Here is a 16608-nt window from a genome sequence, read left to right as displayed (position 1 = left end):
CTGAATCCATTCTCATTACCCACAAACGAACCCAACCAATGCCGATGCCATCCCATCTCCAAACATATTTCAGCCGCCCAGCGGGGTGCGGAGTTGCCGCTCCAATGCCCTCCCACACACCCTTAAATTAAGCACAACCGAGTAAGCCCAAGAGCCCATGGGGAAGGCAGCACAGAGGCCATGTGGGGAAGAAGGGGAAAGCTTCCCCGCATGTTGCTTGTCCCGTTTCTCTCAAGTGAGACTGGCCTCTCAAACCCCAGCTCCATTGTAAAGAGACGAACCTCTTCTCCCACTGGATGGATAAATGCAAACAACCCCCCGGCCGCCGAGGAGAGGGTCTTGGCAAGCCACATCACGGCTCTTTGCGACGTGCCCTCCGATGCAACGGTCATCTCATTCGGACCTTCTGCCACCTGGGGCCCTGGGCAGGACGCTTCTCTCTCCCGCTGTCCCGCCTTAGCCATTGTGTCTCTGCCGGGTTCGTGCATCGGCAGGCAGTCAACCAGCATGGTCACTCCTTCACGGCAGTGCGTATATAATACCTGGGTGGGCCTCGTCCGATGATGAATGAAGAACAAGTGTGTGCCGCATTCGCCCAGGGACAAGGACTCGGTGACATATACCTCCGTTCAGCGGACATAAACACCTTTCCCCAAGCCTCGTCTTTCTCAGAACCCGTTGTTGTCCGTCGCGACAACTGCCTCCTACGCTTCGTGTGCCCCGAACACCTCAGCAGCAACGGCCCAACATGGTCCAGATCAAGCGCGTCCAGGAGACCGGGGCGTCAGACCCCATCCTGACGCGCATCTCGGAGGAGGACAAGGTGCCGTGGTACCAGAAGCCAAACCTGCGATACCTCTACCTCATGCTCTTCCCCACCTGCATGGGCATCGAGCTGACATCCGGATTCGACTCGCAAATGATCAACGCGCTGCAAATCGTGCCTTCCTGGGTCGAGTGTAAGTCGACTGGAACCTCGGCTGCTGGCGGTTCGAGAAGAGACAAAACGTTCGGGAACTAAACTAGTCTTTGTTAGACTTTGGCCATCCGGCGGGCAGCTTGAAGGGCATCATCGCCGCCGCGTACTCTCTCGGCGCCATCCTCTCTCTGCCCTTCATTCCCATCGTAAACGACAAGTTTGGACGACGATGGTCCATATTTGGCGGCAGCTTGATCATGGTTCTTGGCGCGCTCATCCAGGGTTTCTCTCAGCACGGTACGTATGAGTCTACATATGATTTCCCGCGTCGAGAGCTTGGAGAGGAGAAGCTAATTTGATCGGTAAAATAGTCGCCATGTACATCGTTGCCCGTATGATCCTCGGCTTCGGCATCCCGACCTGTATCGTCTCTGGCTCGTCTTTAATCGGTGAGCTCAGTTACCCAAAGGAGCGTCCGGTTCTCACGTCTCTGTCAGTTGCCGCAGCAGTAGCTTTGATTCCGCAGAAGGAACCATTGAGAAGCTAATTCATTCGCAGTTTCAACGTTGCCTACTTTGTTGGTCAGATCGCAGCCGCAGGTATCTGCTTCGGTACCAACAACATCCAGAGTGATTGGGCATGGCGCATTCCGTCCCTCCTCCAGATCTGCCCCTCTCTTTTGCAGATCTGCTTCGTCTTGTAAGAGCTCCACGTGGAGAAATCCTTGAATATCCTCTGGCTTTGATGCCTAACCACCATCCCTCACAGTTTCCTTCCCGAGAGCCCCCGTTGGCTCATCACCAAGGACCGCAGCGAAGAGGCCAACGAGATCCTGACCAAGTATCACGCTGAGGGCGACCGCGACTCCGATTTCGTCAAAGCCGAGATGGTTCAGATGAAGACAGTCATCACCCTCGAGATGGAGGCCTCAAAGCAATCGTGGATGGACCTTCTCAACACCGCCGGTATGCGCCGCCGTGCTCTCATCACCGCGATGCTGGGTCTCTTCACCCAGTGGTCCGGTAACACGCTCATCTCGTAAGCATTTCCCGTTTCACCCGCTCCTAGCGCATTGGGCTGACTCGAAAACGTAGATACTACCTTGGTGACCTGCTCTCGATGGTTGGCTTGACAGACTCTGTGGTCAAGTCGAAGATCAACCTTGGCATCGCCGGATGGTCCCTCGTCTGCGCCTTCACCGTGGCAATGCTCGTCCGGACCTTTCGCCGCCGCGTTATGTACCTTGCCTGCACGATTTCACTGGTATGTCCCCTCAGGCGATTATCTACACCGTTATAGGATACTAACAGTACATACCAGCTTGTGTGCTACATCGCCTGGACCATCTCTATGGAACGCGCTGTGCACGCCCTCGACCATGATTATACTAACAAGAGTGCGTCCATCGCGACAATCTTCTTCATCTTCATGTACTCCCCATGCTACAACATCGGCTACAACGCCCTGACGTACACCTACCTCGTCGAACTATGGCCCTACGCGCTGCGCTCGCGCGGTATCTCGCTCTTCCAGTTGTTTGGGAGACTGGCAGCCTTCTTCACGACATTCGTCAACCCCATCGGCCTCGAAAACTCGTCGTGGCGCTACCTCATCAGCTACTGCTGCTGGCTCGCCTTCGAGGTGGTGTTTGTGTACTTCATGTTCCCCGAGACTGCGGGACGTACTCTCGAGGAGTTGGCTTTCTGTAAGTTCACGACGCTCATGTTGCTGGTTTCATGGACCTGGCTGACGAACCTTTTTTTACCAGTGTTCGAGGACAAGGCTCTCGCCGACCAGGCTGTCGGTGCCGTTGAGAAGGCCATCCACCACGAGGATATGGACCCCGTTGGCGAGGTCAAGAGCGGGAATGGCAAGACGGAAGTTGTGGAAGACGTTGGTACCAGGTCCAAGGTCTAAGTGGTTCGTATGGAAGGGATAAGGGTTGTGGCGAGGCAGTGGGGTTTAATATCGATTCATAGCGGAAGTTTTCATTCCCTATTTAATGACATGGGTATGACCGGGTGTCATGGACTTCATGCTTCGCTTGTTCCTTCCCGGGATAGTGCAACCCATACCCACCTACCACCTTCGTTATAAACATCATCAGGTAGCCCCACGTTGCTAAGATAACTAGTACGCTGCTTCCACAGCTTCTTCTGAGCCAATACTCTACCCCTCACTTAAAAGGTGTTATCTAGTTCTGTGCCATCGCCGTGAGATTGGGGGTTTCTTATTGACCATTAAAGCTGAGATGAAAACAAGCACAGAGCAGGAAGGTATGACCTAAAGCAGCAAGGTCGTAACTCCGTATACACTTTGCGGGAGAACCTCTGGGGTGGAAAGAAATGAAGAATCTTGTAAGCCCGGGGTTGGGCCTTGGTAACTGTAACGAGCCGGCCCCGAGGCGTTTAGGAAGAGCCCGCACAGGGCCGACTGAGACCTCGTTAGCTCCCACGGACCAACATAGAGTGCTTGGCTGCTCCACCCAGGCAGGGAGGTCTTGGCCAACGTATAAAGGTAAACTGCAGTCATATGCTATTAAACATGGAAGCATGCTTTTCTATCTGGTAAGACCTTGTACCTCCCTATGAGGCCCTGTGAGGTCATACGAGGTTTTCACAGGTAGCTAACACTGTCATCTTACATAGCCGTTTAATTGAGGCTTAAATAGACGCAAACAAAGCTGCTTTGAAACTGGCATCTCACGAGACAGGGCCCAGATCGATACATACTGATTTACAGCCTAGGATACCTCTATACAACTCCTTGAACTTGTACAACTCTTTCTCATACTATGATAAAAAACATACACTTTTGATTGGTATATTACACTATGAGCGAACCTCATCGCAGCTGAACCAAGTGTTCTGGTACTGCTGACATCCATTTCCGGTGGGACCTTCAGTCTGCTTCCAGTATCCACAGTTAGTGCCGTCTGGTCGATCCCAGGCAACAAGACAGACACTCCCCAATCCCGCCCCTCCGTCGACCGTCATGTTCCCCCGAATCACACCGAAACCGGGTGCGAAGTTGCCAGCAAGATACTGGGCCGGTGCGTCTGCCGTATCACCGGGTACCCACCTTAGAGACGTTTTAGTAAAGCAACAAAATTGGGCTACTCAACAACAGTCGAGCGTTAGACTATCAGGGCAGTAACATGAGGTTGACACACATTTTGCAATTGCAATATTGGAGGGAAGAGCCGCATCGTTTATCGACAGTGCCATCGTCGTTACGCTTGCATTTAAGAGTCGGATTGGCCAATGCCGAGATGGCTGCAGAGACAAGGATGATAACCTTCATGAGTCCCATGGTGAAGACGGTAGTGTTATAGTGATGATACTTTGATGAGGTGCGTTGAGAGATAGTCCGAGGCAATTGTCTTTAGATCAGCACAAATCCAGAGCTCTGTAGGCCACATTATATAGTTCACAAGCACGGAGATGGCCGGTGTTGAGCTTTTCAACTACTTTGCTTCCTAGACTCAAGTTCGCAGTGATCATCGTCTCTCAATAGTAAATATATAAAGGATCGGGGCCACCGCTTTATGCGTGCGGTTATATGTGCATCTTATGAAAGTACTAATAAGGGAGTATAAATTGGTTGTGCGTTACTGCTACGTCTGTTGGGGGTATCCTTGCTGACCCCGTGACTCTGCTGCCTCCTTATCCTGTGAGGGGTCGAAGTGCACATGACATCCGATCTGGGTGATCTTGGCTGCCACTTCTGTCCTGTCTGTGTGCTTGGCATTTTAGGCTGTGTTTCAGCTGGGACCGGTTGGTTGGTACATTCCGTCCTCGACTTTGATACCTCTTGGGCCAAAGCAGCAATAAATCAGGCTTAAAGACGGAGGGATAAATTCTGAATTTGTTTTTTGGTGTCGTGTTATGTCAGCGACCGGTTGTCATCCTCGCATCACAGTTCAAGTATCCTCTTTACGTCAGACATGTGATGTCTTCATTCTGTTCACAGCAAATCAGTTATTACTTCATCCATCACAACCGACATTCCAAGATATTCTCAGTCCAAAGGCTTCTATAACCATACTTTAGCACGGCGAGGCGGCTGTGTAAAGCTTGTGTCTTTACGGTCTCATTCTGCGAATGGTGAAACGCGTTTTCTCTTTTGCTAAACTTGAATACAATGATTTTCGAGGTGAGTGCCTTCTTACCATTTTCAGCACAACGTGCATTAATGCTTGTTTATCCATTTTATTCTCAGGTGTGATAAGGTGTTCAGTCCAATCAATTCAATACATAGCAACGAGTAGTGGATATATCCACCACAACCCCAAGAACCCCTACTCACTTGGTCACATGTTGAAGGCACTGTTGAGCGAGCATTGTATTCAAACAGCATCGTTTTTGTAGTCGTGAAGGTCGCCATAGGAGTTATAGTTAGATTCCTTCTTTGCACCCTTGTGTGTTAGGCCATCCTGCTTGTTGAGTTTGCTGGCTTAAGGCCCAGGGATTGAATGTCGGTTTGACCTCTAAACGCTCAAATGCTTGAAGACGGCAAACGTACATGCGATGACTTTCAGCAACATTAGGCACTGCATAAAAGGGAGAAGGCATCTAACTAGGTTACATCAAACAAAATAACAAGGTAACATTCTCTCTAGCTCACGCATACTCTCTGTCGCAGCAAGGTTTCGGCAAAGCCGATCCAACAACTGTACGTTAACGGACGCATGAAGATGAGGACCACAACGGCCAATGCTCCTCGCTTTGCGCCCATCTATTTTTATAGGTTGATCATCCTGTTACTCTAGTAGCTGGCTGTCGAAAGCATTATTTCCAAATTATGATAGCTCGATTAACAATGATTGGGAAGTGATGCCCCTCCGACCTCAAGATTATATGTATAAGATTCAACGCTTACGGAATAACAAGGTATGTACAGGTCTTAAATGCCCTCTATATGTGCTGTTGTTGGCTCGTGACTAAGACATGCGTGGGTTCATCGTGTTCGTTACAAATTATCTCTCTTTCTCGATCATTGTGGTATTAAAACATTCCGAAAGCAAGTAGGACAGTAAGGCAAGCGGTTCCCAAGACAACCGAGTTACAGGTCAAAGCCATCGCCGCACTCTTCGAAGTTGGAGACGGAGAAGACGCGGCATTATCGGATGATGGGGATGCCAGAGTTGCTCCTCCAGTCGTCGGTAAGGCTGAAGCCGAGACGCTTGCGGTCGTTGCACTAGCAGAAGGGGTTGCTGTTGTGCTCGGTGTCGCGGATTGTGTGGACGATGCGCTGGTTATTGTAGAAGATGTCGTTGTGACTGCTTTCCCTACCATCTCCTGCACCCACTTCCCAGCGTCGGTGGAATAAATATCAAAGTAGTTGAGATGGTTGCTCGCGTTGTTGCCGCTAGCGCAAATTGGGTCAGAGTCGACGCAGTACGAGCGCATCACGCTTGAGAAGGCCATCAACCCCGCAAGCTGATCCGCTGGGCGAGGAAATAGTCCATTTGCCGCGGCACCCGTGAGATAGTTGTACGGCTGATTGGCGGTATGTCTTGTGTCGCCGAACACGAGCGCGGCAGCGACTATAAAGCCCACATTATTAGATGAGGGCTTGAATATCAGATCAATCATCAGTCACTCACTCTTGTTCCCTGGAGCTTTCGTCGCGTCTAAGCCCGCATTCGACGTCTCCTGGCAATTTTGGAAGAAAGTACCGCCTCCGCCACCCAATATATCGCCAACAACGTGGGCGCCCTGAGAGTATCCGCTCACAACAAGCTTCGCATCCGGACACCGCTTGTTGTATGCAGTAATTTGCGTGGTTCCATTGGCGACGCCCTCCTCAATAGATTCGCAATACGGCGCTGGCAACGGGTTCCAGAACTGGATGTCTTCGTAATCACAGCTGTCGAGCCCGTCGCAAATAGCGGTGACGAGTTTTCCCTGACGGCCGGGGTATGGTTCATTGTTCCCGCGCGCGAGGAAGATGTGAACGTTGCGGCATTCCGCGTCGCCCGTGGCCTGTCGTTCAACGATCGACGCAGCCGAAGCCCACTGGAGGGAGGACAGGAGGACGAGACCCGCTGAGATAATTGGGACCATCTTGCACTTGTCGGCTGGTAGATGGCTGCAGCGGTTCGGAATTGGGAGTTGTAGGATAGGGGGGGGAAGAGAGGTGAAATGGATGGAACACGCGACAACGGATACTCGGAGGTATAAGATGTATCTCGAACCCCGGTGCTTCCCTGTCCTTAAGGCTGATTGGGATGAACCCCGAGAAGTGGTCCGGGGAGTTCTTCAATACGAGTCAACGATAAGCTGGATCCACCAAGAGCAGGGGTTCTAGACACTATGTCCTAGGCGACCGGCCCGAACAACGTCATATCCCCGGTCTTTGGGCGCTATCAAACTTGACCGAGAGACGATGCAGGAGAGAAAGTTCCTGTTAATCATCCGGATAGTGGGTGCCGACCCCCAATGGAGATGGTGACGAAAACATCAACTCACGCTTCCGCTATTTTTGTAGGGGAGGCTCAGCCATCGTTGGCCATTAGTTCGCGGAATGACTCGCTGTGCGGTTCCATGTGCGACTCCTGCAGGGATCAACCAAAGCTGAACTCCCGCATCGGCCGATTCTGGCCAACGCGCGTACTCAGTTGGGTTGACAGCGACTGAAATAGATCGTCTGTGTGTCGGGGGTTAAGTGTTTGATCGTGTCTTGGTGGATCTTTGAACCTCAAAACCCAGATCTAAGCCCACGGGTTTCTGGTCGCCGAACTTAAGCTCGCGGGTCATGATGAAAAGTCTAGAAAGGCCAAGTCGTGCCGGCCCGAATAAGTTGGTGATCCGTCTTGCTTGGCGATTGAAGATAAAAATTGCGTTCTTCCGCCTACAAAACTTCTTTATAATTTCACGTCGTTTTCTCGATTCCAGCGACGCGATTCAAAGTCGCGATTTGTCAAGTGACCCCGCATTGACAGGCAAAAACTACAGAACTGCTTGCATTTGCATACTGTCTGTTTTTTATCTTCTTTTTCTTTTTTACCCCCTTGTACAAATGAACTACCGGGGCCAATGATTACTCGGCGAACCAAATAAACTTGAAATGCGGTGCGTCACATTGCCGAGATGCCACATCGATCCTGTTCGCCCACAGCGAGATAGCAGATGTCGAAGTCTTGGCTGGGTAGCTGGATATCGTATCATCAATTGCCCCAAGTCGTATTTCCATAAACCACATTAATCGGGCTCTGGGTCTGGAAGTCTGTATGGGATTATCTAATTCCATGGTACGGGCAGTAAATTGCATCTTGGCATTGGCAACCTTTTGAGTTGCCTTGTCGGGATGAGATCAAGATTGGGTTTAGAGTCCTGATGTGTTTTTTGCGACCTTCCCTATCCTTCGATACGACCGTCAGAAGCCCCATATAAATGTGCATGATGCCACTCAATCAAACAGCACAACGCGAGAACGAGATGACTGTAATTATTTTAAAGCTGCGGCTTCTGCAACGGTGAGATGGACTCGGCAACCCTCGTTCCACGAAAAATGTTTCCCGGTTCCTGAGGAACTTTTGCTGATAAGATGAAGTTCTCGGCGACAACCACCCTTGTGTGCTGGGTAAGCCTTGGCGCTTGTGCAGTCCAAGTGCGACAGGCTCCGAAGCCTCTTGTGGACTCGGCAAGCTTCCAAGAGCAGATTTCCAAACAGAAGTACGACCACGATGGTTCCGGCTTGACTTGTGTCATCACACTAACAAACATCCCTCAAGCCTGGAAACCAACCTGGTCCGGCTGAATGACATCGCGACCACGAACGGCGGAAACCGCGCTTTTGGCTACGCGGGCTATGATGCCTCCGTTGACTACATCTGGAGCCGCATATCAGCCGTTGAGGGCGCAAAAGTCTGGAAACAAGACTTCTCGGCAGTCTTCAGCAGTGAGCTCAGGGCGAACCTGACCGTCAACGGCGAGAAGCTCGTCATATACGGGTTGTCGGGATCTACTTTCACGCCAGCCGCTGGCATCACCGCAGAACTTGTTGCGGGTCCAGAGGGCGTTGCCGCCTGCGAAGCGGCTTCCTATGCGGACCTCGATGTGAATGGCAAGATCGTGCTAGTTCGAGAGGCGTTGTGCCCTGGGTACCGGGATGGATACCATGCTGGCGTCATGAAACCTGCTGCTGCGGCCGGTGCGGAGGCGGTGGTTGTGATCAACGACTTTTATCTGAACCTGACTGCTGGCACTCTCGGCCCGGCAGACGATGGTACTTATGTTCCAACGGGCTTCGTCAACAAGTACATTGGAGATCCCCTGAAGGCCCGTCTGGACGCCGGCGAGACACTGACTGCTACATTTTGGGAGGATCAATTCGTCGACAGCAGGGTGACGCAGAACGTGTTTGCTGAGACCGAGGGAGGCGATGAAAACAATGTCATTGTCGTGAGTAACTCTGTCACTAATGACCTCGACAGCCTGCTAAGAACAGTGAAGCTTGGAGCGCACCTCGACAGTGTTGCTTGGGGAGCAGGTATCAACGACAATGGTGAGCTTTGCCCCTCTATCATGTATTCTGCGTGTAACCAAGTCTCATCAATTAGGATCCGGAACGTCCCTCTTATTAGAGCTCTTCCTCGCTCTCACCAAGTATAGCACCAACAACAAGATCCGTTTCGCATGGTGGGGTGCGGAAGAGAGAGGCCTCATCGGGTCACGATACTATGTCAACAACCTCAATGCAACTGAGTCGGGCAGCATTCTCGCGTACCTCAACTTCGACATGGTCTCTAAGGGCTACTACGGAGTCTTCGACGGCGACGGAGCATCCTACGGCGTCGCCGCTCCGCCGGGTTCCGACGTCATTCAGGAGCTCTTTACCGCCGAATTCATCGCCAAGGGCTTTAACGTGACCGCAGCTCGATTCACGAATGGCAGCGACTATGCCTCATTCTGGCAAGTCTTGAACAAGCCTATTGGAGGACTACACACTGGGACGGGTTCTGCGCAGGACCCATGCTATCATCTGGAGTGTGACAATATCAACAACCCGGATCTAGACCAGTTGACGGTGAACGCAAAGGTCAGTTGGAGGAGACACGCGGAACGTTGTGAGCCGAAGTTGTATTACTGACATTGGGTTTCCGGTACAGACCACTGCTCATGTCCTTTCCGCCCTGGCTCTGGATGGTACCAATCTCATCAAGAAGCTCGATGCTCGCGGCCTGCCCGTCCGTACTGTTGGCAATGAGAGGACAATCGCAACAGTGGAAGAGCCGAGCGACGAGCATCACCATTGCTGAGATCTGAAGCTCCCGGGTTTTCATTTAGTGTATGACTATGGTAAATACAAGGGATTTTGAACCGGCGGCTCTTCATAATATCTTTCATTTACTGCCGTCAAAAGGTAAGCTGGCAGCTGCCTCAGCTCATGTCTTAGTTCCTCGTTCGCAGTGCCAACGTCTGCACAACAGCATGAGGCTCCGCAACGATGCGATAAGATCGCCTGACGTTCTGTGCTCTTCGTATTCATCATCATCATCATCCACCTCCTCTTCCTTGGCCCTCGCCACCTCTAATTTCATGATCGCCTCCTTGAGAAAGGCGCCGAGCTTGTCCTGGATCTTCTTGTCCTCCTGGATCAAATCCTGCTTGGCCTGTTGCTCGAGTCCGTTAAGCTCGACGCGCCGGGCATTGATCTCAGTCACTTTTACCTGAAACTTTCTCAAAATCTTCTTCCTACAAAACTCAAACGTCACCAGACATTCACGAGTCTCTTCTCGGAACCTCTCCAGTGTCTTGACGCCCTCTTCGTCGTAGAGGAGTCTCGCAAAGTTCTCGGCGTCTCTGAGTTACAATTCAACGTCGCTTCCCACTAATTGTTGCCGATGGACAGCTGTATGGCGGATCTGGGTGATGGATTCGAAGAAGCCGTCCCAGTTTCGATAGGGATGTGGGACCCCATTGACTTTGAACCTGGTCTTCGCCTCGACCTTGAATATGCGCGCCCAAATATGGAGTTCACCACACTCGGAGACGTCCCATCGTCTTGCCTAGAGAACTTGAGACATGTTGTGTGTTGCGTATTTGATACATGCCTTTTCGAGAACTTCTTGGGCCCTGCTAAGGAGGATGTGTTGCGCCTGGTACGAGAGGCATGCTGGGTCTATTCGCGGATGAGACGAATCAGACAGAGGTCTGACTGCGCTCGACTGCGGAACTGGAGAGGTGGCTGAGGGAATTTCTTGCGCATTCACATTGACAGCAGCAGCAAGCCCTGGCTTTTCTGTGGACAAGTCATTAGCCGTGCAATCAAGATTGGAAGTTTTACGACGACTCGTCTCACCATTGGCGCCTGCTTGGAGGGAAGCATCGGCGATCTGCGTCGGAAAAGGGCGGCCAATCTCAATCCAATGGCCATGGAATTGCGTCTCGGTTATGGTAGCTGAGCTGATGCTGGCGATTGGTTTTGTTGTTGAGGCCTCCATTTCTGTCTTACTATCGACTTCTCCTTTATCGGCTCCGGTCGTCTGTGAGGTCTCATGGAGTATTCCTGGGAAACGCGTGCTTGCAACGTGCCTACTTTCAAAAATCCCTGCATGCAAAAGTCTCTTGCAGATGGCAATGACGGAACTGAACTGGTATTTCTGGATAAAAGCGGCAGCAGCAGGATTGTACGTCTTCTTTTGCTGGCAAAGCCGGACCCTCCACTCGATCGTCTTTTTCTTACGGATTCTTGAATCCGGTCCCCAGAAGACGTAGTAAAGGCCTAGATACGCCTCCTTCTCGTCGGGTCCTGGCTTCATGTTTGAGGTTCGCGTTGAAGCTACTGTCAAGTCCGCCGTGCCTTGTCTGCAATGAAATCAACAGCAATCAGAGAGGGAGGGAAAAAAGTGAAGCCGAGAAATAGAAACAAGATTGCGGGCTGAACGATGATATTGGTGAAGAACAGAAACAGTAGTGTAGGGCAAAAGCAATCGCAAGAGTCTTGTTCTGTGAAGCAATGGCAGAAAGCTGGCATGGTCAGATGCACCAGAGAACGAGGGGTGCAAAGCATAGACAAGAAATGAGAGGACCTTGGCAAGGGGTGGAAGGAGGTTTGGTCGTATTCGAAAGAAAGGAGAACATCGTAGAAGACTGAGAAACACGGTGCGGCTTTGCGTTACTCCTGTCCATGGCGAACTCAATGGCAAACGGGCTGACCCTTTCTCCCTACACGTAGCACGTGGTAGCGGAATTAACGCAACCGAAACACAAAGGCACGGGAGACATCAGGCAGTTACCTCGTCCGGCTTCAAACCTGACTTCAGGGCTAGCCATGCTTTGGTGATGAAACCTGGGTAGCAAGATGTCTGCTCACCAGGCAGCAGGGACGGTCAGCTGTAAACAGCGTAGAGACGGCGTTGAATATCAGGGAACATCCATTCGTATTGGGCACTTAGATAAATGATGGGATAATATCTCGATTCTCCCTCGCATCCGGCTTTTCTTCCTTCTTCTCCGGTCCTTGACGGTGTGGCCTTGAGGTGGCCTTTCGTTTCTTGAATCTCGTAAATATGTCGTCATCGTCTTCAGCTTCTTCCTCATCGTGAAGTATCGGTGTTCTCTTCGTTGTGGTGTTCGATGAGGTTGGCCTCGTCGCCGTTACCGTGGGTAGCCCTCCCTTGTGTGTAACAGACTGGGCCTCTTCTATCCGAGTGCTGGTGTTTAGCATCACTCGTTGTCGCGGGATAGGTTGACTAGGTACTTCCGTAACAGACATCGGGGAACGAGCCGGTCTCCCGGTCGCTGATCTGCTGCCAGCGGCTCCCCTCATCGCTGGGATTCGACTGGGACCACCAAGGTCATCGCTCTCATCCTCCGTCTCTTGATCATCATCGTCACGCTTCATCGCAGCCGCCGGCGTCTTTCTTTGAGACCTCACCACGCCCCCAAACAGACTCGAAGCATTCATTCCCGAATCCGCCCTCGTAAGCGCCATCAACGGCACCTCCTTCTTCCTCGGGCTATGCATAAGGCCTTGCAGTGAAGTTCCCCGCCACAGCATACTGGTCTCGTCTCCGCTCTCATCGTCATCCCTGCCGGCTTCCTGCTTTGCCTGCCGCAAGGCATCGCGCTGCTTCTTCTTACGTAGCAACTCCTCCTGCCGTTTGCGCGCGAGCTCTGTGAGAGAGCCGACGACAGGGCGGGAGATGTTCTTGATCGTTTCCGCGTTTTGGGACCGCGCCTGAGCTTTGAGGCGTTGGTACTCGGCTGCGTGGAGGTGGGCAGTGAACTGCCCCGCGATGGTGAAGAGTTCGTCCTCGACCATACGGTACTTGTCGTCGTTGTCCAGACCTTCGATCATGAAGCTGCGAGGGTGTTAACTTTGAGCGTTAATGGACATATTCGAAAAGATTTACGTCTCTGGGAGAGGTTCTGGCGGTGGAGAGGTTGAAGGGCTCCTATCTGTGGTATCTCTGTGAGTCCTCTGTGAATGAAGAGTGTCCATGAGAGCGAACCTTCAAAAAAGGCATCCGAGCGGGCTGTTTTGCGGCTTGAATTGCTCAAGCGTGTCGAAGTCCCAGATGCCTTTGGTGTAGCATGTTGGTTTATCGCAGATTTTCGCGGAGTCGTCGCGGTCGTTGGTTTCTTTGATGTTGGTAACCTTTCCAGAGCATCGCGGTCCCAGGGAAGTCGTCGCGTCATGGTGCGAAAGGTGTGTGGAATTCGTAGTGAGTGTATGCGCCAAGCGATCCGAATGAATTCATTGCATGAGGTGTGAAAATCAGGTTGCAGTTGATAGGATTGGATCTAGTGAGGTTGTTTGAATGAGCGCCCGCAGTGGGCAGGCGCGTGGTGGTTGATGCAGTTGCTGCTTGCTCTCTGAACGAGATTAGGCGGTCGTGCCAACTGAGACTGATTGACAATTATGCACGAGTAATTATGCAAGAGTGGGGTGTTCTGCACCACCCCTCCTGCCTGCATCCGGAGAAGGAACTCTTCCCCCGATTGCTGCATCCGAAACAACTTCACGACAAGCACAGAAGACAAATCTCGCGAGGAATATCATTGTATAAAAGAAAGTACCCGATGAGGGATATGACCATGTAAACGCTATGAGTTTGCCCATTTTATCTATCATCCGTACCCAGTCCAACACGACAAAAGACTCCATCAACCCAAATTGAATTCGCTGGCTGCGTTCATCACAGACCTCATCTTCTGCTTCATCTTCCTCTCCATCTCACTTGGCTCGACTCCGTTCGTATCAATGTCTTCCATGGCGTTGCCCGAAGGTCTGCTATCACCTCTTCTGCCGGCGGCCTTCTTCTTCATGGCGGTCTTCTTGCTGTCATGGCCGCCACGTCCGATACCTGACGGCGCCTCACGCAGACCATATGCCTTGGCCATGTGACCCAAGTGAAGCTCGTTGATGTCAAAGTAGACGCGCTCCTCCTTGATGTGAGTCGCGTACGCTCTGATGTGAGAGCGGAAGGCCTTCCGTGCCTCGTCGAGAAGCTTAGTTGCTGATGGCAGGAGGAGGCGTTGTTCCAGATGAAGTTGAAGATTCTCGGCTCGAGTGCTGAAGCCTCTATCGGTAGCGGGTTGAGGCTTTGCATCCGTCTCGACGGGGAACTCCATACCCGTCGTAAGACCCTTGTGGAGCACAGTGTCGTAGAGTTCAGGTTTGGGAGGAGAAGCGTTCTTGGCTTTGAGGAGGTCGATGTAGCCTTCTTCGCAGCCAGGCATGAGAAACAGGACGGCCTTGCCGGGCCGACCAGCACGGGCCGTACGACCAATGCGGTGGACATGGTCAGCCGCGCTGAAAGCGGGGTCGTATTCGACGACGAGCTCGACAGAGGGCACATCAAGACCGCGCGATGCAATATCAGTGGTGATGAGAACCGTCGGGTCTGTACATTTGCTGTAAGAGGCAAGCGTCGCTGTCCGCACAGGCTGGGGAAGGGAGCCGTGCAGCTTGTGGAGAACAATGTTGGTGTTGGCGGCTGAAGTGATGTATGCCGAAGGGGCCACCGTGTTTGCGGTTTGTGAAGGATTGTCGGTCGGCTTCTCGTCCTTACCCGGCGGTTGACGTAGAAGATCGAAGTGGTAGTCGACTGAATCGGCACAGGACAAGAAGATGATGGCTTTCATCACCGAGCCCTTGCGTGAAAATGTTGACTTCAGTAGCGCGATGAGTGTGACCAATCGCAGCTTGGCGGGCACAATCAAGTAGTTCTGCTTCAGTTGTGCCGGAGCCTCGAACTTGATCTCCTCTCCGTCGACCTGTTCCTCTTCTGATGTCGTGATGTGGACGGCATCCTCTAAACTGATCTCGCCAAGCTTCTGGACGTTCATCTTCATGGTAGCTGAGCAAAGAACAGTGACACGGCGCTGGGGAAGATTGGCGAGAGAAACACCGTTGGCTGTTGACTTTGCCAGAGGACCCTCACGGATCTTGCTGACAATGGTCCGCAGTTCTGCCTCAAACCCCATCTCCATCAGGCGATCGCCTTCGTCGAGAACCAACCACCTTACAGTGCCGACATCGAGAGTCTTGGTATGCTGAAGGTGATCGCTCAAGCGACCGGGTGTCGCAATGAGAATGTTGACGCCTTTCCGTAGACGGCTCTTCTCAGAGTGTTTGCTTTCACCACCAATGACCGTTGTGCTGACCAAGTATGGTGGAAGAACTTTGGCAAGGACAAGCTCGATTTGTCTGCAAAGTTCACGGGTTGGTGCCATGACGATGGCAAACAGGCCCGAGTCTCTCTTAATCTGGCCCTCGACTGAGAGAATCCTCTGAATAATAGGAAGCAGGTAAGCGAGAGTCTTTCCGGAACCCGTTTGCGCCTGAACAAAAGCATCGTTGTCTTCGGTGATGAGTTGAGGAATGACCTTGGCCTGGATAGCTGTCGGTGCCTTCAGCTGAATCTTGCCGGACAGCGTCAGGGCAAGGCGTCTTGAGATTCCGAGAGCGTGGAAGCTGGCAGCTTCATCTGAAAGCGGCGCGTTTGAAGGCTCGGCTACCTTCTCCTCGACCTTCTCAGCGCCGGGCTCATCGAATACCGTCTTGGGCGTCGGGTTGTAAGAGAAGAGTTTTGAAGTGACCTGGCCATCTCTCGGCCTGCCGCTGGAGATGCTACCAGGCGGCAGCTTGCCTGTGCGGTAAGCATTCGCTTGGGGATGCTCTGCTCTTGCTCTTTTGGCCGGACGTTCATATGAGCCGTCGTCGTCTCCCGGGCGATCGTCCCTTTGAGGCTTCCTGGACCCGGGCGTGTATCTCTGCGGTGGCGGGGCATCTTCCGAGGGCGATGAAGGGCCCTTTTCGCTCTTGTTCGCGATTCTCTGCGCCTTGTTCCTGTCGCGCCAGCGACCGCCCTGAATCTTGACGTGGGGCTTGACAGGGCCGCTGCCCATGTCAAAGTTGAGAATCATGCCATCGTCCGCCATTTTGTCGATGAGCTTTTTCTGCCGGTTGGTCGCAAGACTGAGCGCTGGGATTGATTATGTCTATTGGAAATTTTCAAACAAGTAAAGTCTTATCGCAATCGGTGTTTAGATAAGACCCACCAAGTGGTCCACAAATCATGCACCTCAACATGCAGGGCGCTCGGACCAATTGGCACTGCACGGCTTCATTCTTCAATCCACCACCTCAAAGATGAGATTTCCTTTCAGTCAGAGAGTTGTGGAGTAGCCGTGTTCAACCCAACATCTTAGCTGCATCATGTTCGATTTCAT

At 52.1% G+C, this 16608-nt stretch overlaps 5 protein-coding genes across 5 annotated transcripts; 2 read left to right on the top strand and 3 right to left on the bottom strand.

Moving 5' to 3' along the window:
* Nucleotides 1-748: 748 nt before the first annotated feature.
* Nucleotides 749-2836, top strand: ColSpa_07566 (lactose permease; the record flags this gene model as incomplete). The annotated part of the gene is made up of 8 exons (XM_049273778.1): nt 749-959; nt 1037-1216; nt 1291-1411; nt 1478-1618; nt 1688-1957; nt 2014-2182; nt 2240-2624; nt 2688-2836. The coding sequence occupies 8 exons, from the start codon at nt 749-751 to the stop codon at nt 2834-2836; spliced, it is 1626 nt and encodes a 541-aa protein (XP_049129735.1).
* A 3204-nt stretch (nt 2837-6040) lies between these two features.
* On the bottom strand, nt 6041-6987 carry ColSpa_07565 (acetylxylan esterase 2; the record flags this gene model as incomplete). The annotated part of the gene is made up of 3 exons (XM_049273777.1): nt 6041-6118; nt 6214-6467; nt 6528-6987. The coding sequence occupies 3 exons, from the start codon at nt 6985-6987 to the stop codon at nt 6041-6043; spliced, it is 792 nt and encodes a 263-aa protein (XP_049129734.1).
* A 1483-nt stretch (nt 6988-8470) lies between these two features.
* ColSpa_07564 (putative leucine-rich repeat-containing protein) lies at nt 8471-10184 on the top strand (the record flags this gene model as incomplete). Its single annotated transcript, XM_049273776.1, has 5 exons — nt 8471-8506; nt 8543-8598; nt 8658-9430; nt 9510-9964; nt 10035-10184. The coding sequence occupies 5 exons, from the start codon at nt 8471-8473 to the stop codon at nt 10182-10184; spliced, it is 1470 nt and encodes a 489-aa protein (XP_049129733.1).
* Nucleotides 10185-12319: 2135 nt separating this feature from the next.
* Nucleotides 12320-13228, bottom strand: ColSpa_07563 (uncharacterized protein; the record flags this gene model as incomplete). The annotated part of the gene is made up of 1 exon (XM_049273775.1): nt 12320-13228. One exon carries the CDS (start codon nt 13226-13228, stop codon nt 12320-12322), a length of 909 nt encoding a protein of 302 aa, XP_049129732.1.
* Nucleotides 13229-14037: 809 nt separating this feature from the next.
* On the bottom strand, nt 14038-16317 carry ColSpa_07562 (ATP-dependent RNA helicase DBP7; the record flags this gene model as incomplete). Its single annotated transcript, XM_049273774.1, has 1 exon — nt 14038-16317. One exon carries the CDS (start codon nt 16315-16317, stop codon nt 14038-14040), a length of 2280 nt encoding a protein of 759 aa, XP_049129731.1.
* Between the last annotated feature and the right edge of the window lie 291 nt (nt 16318-16608).

The sequence above is a fragment of the Colletotrichum spaethianum genome (assembly GCF_022836535.1).
Source record: "Colletotrichum spaethianum MAFF 239500 DNA, contig19, whole genome shotgun sequence".
Taxonomy (NCBI): Eukaryota; Fungi; Ascomycota; class Sordariomycetes; order Glomerellales; family Glomerellaceae; genus Colletotrichum; species Colletotrichum spaethianum.
Note: the sequence above shows the minus strand (reverse complement) of the source record. Positions and strands in the feature narration are given on the sequence as shown.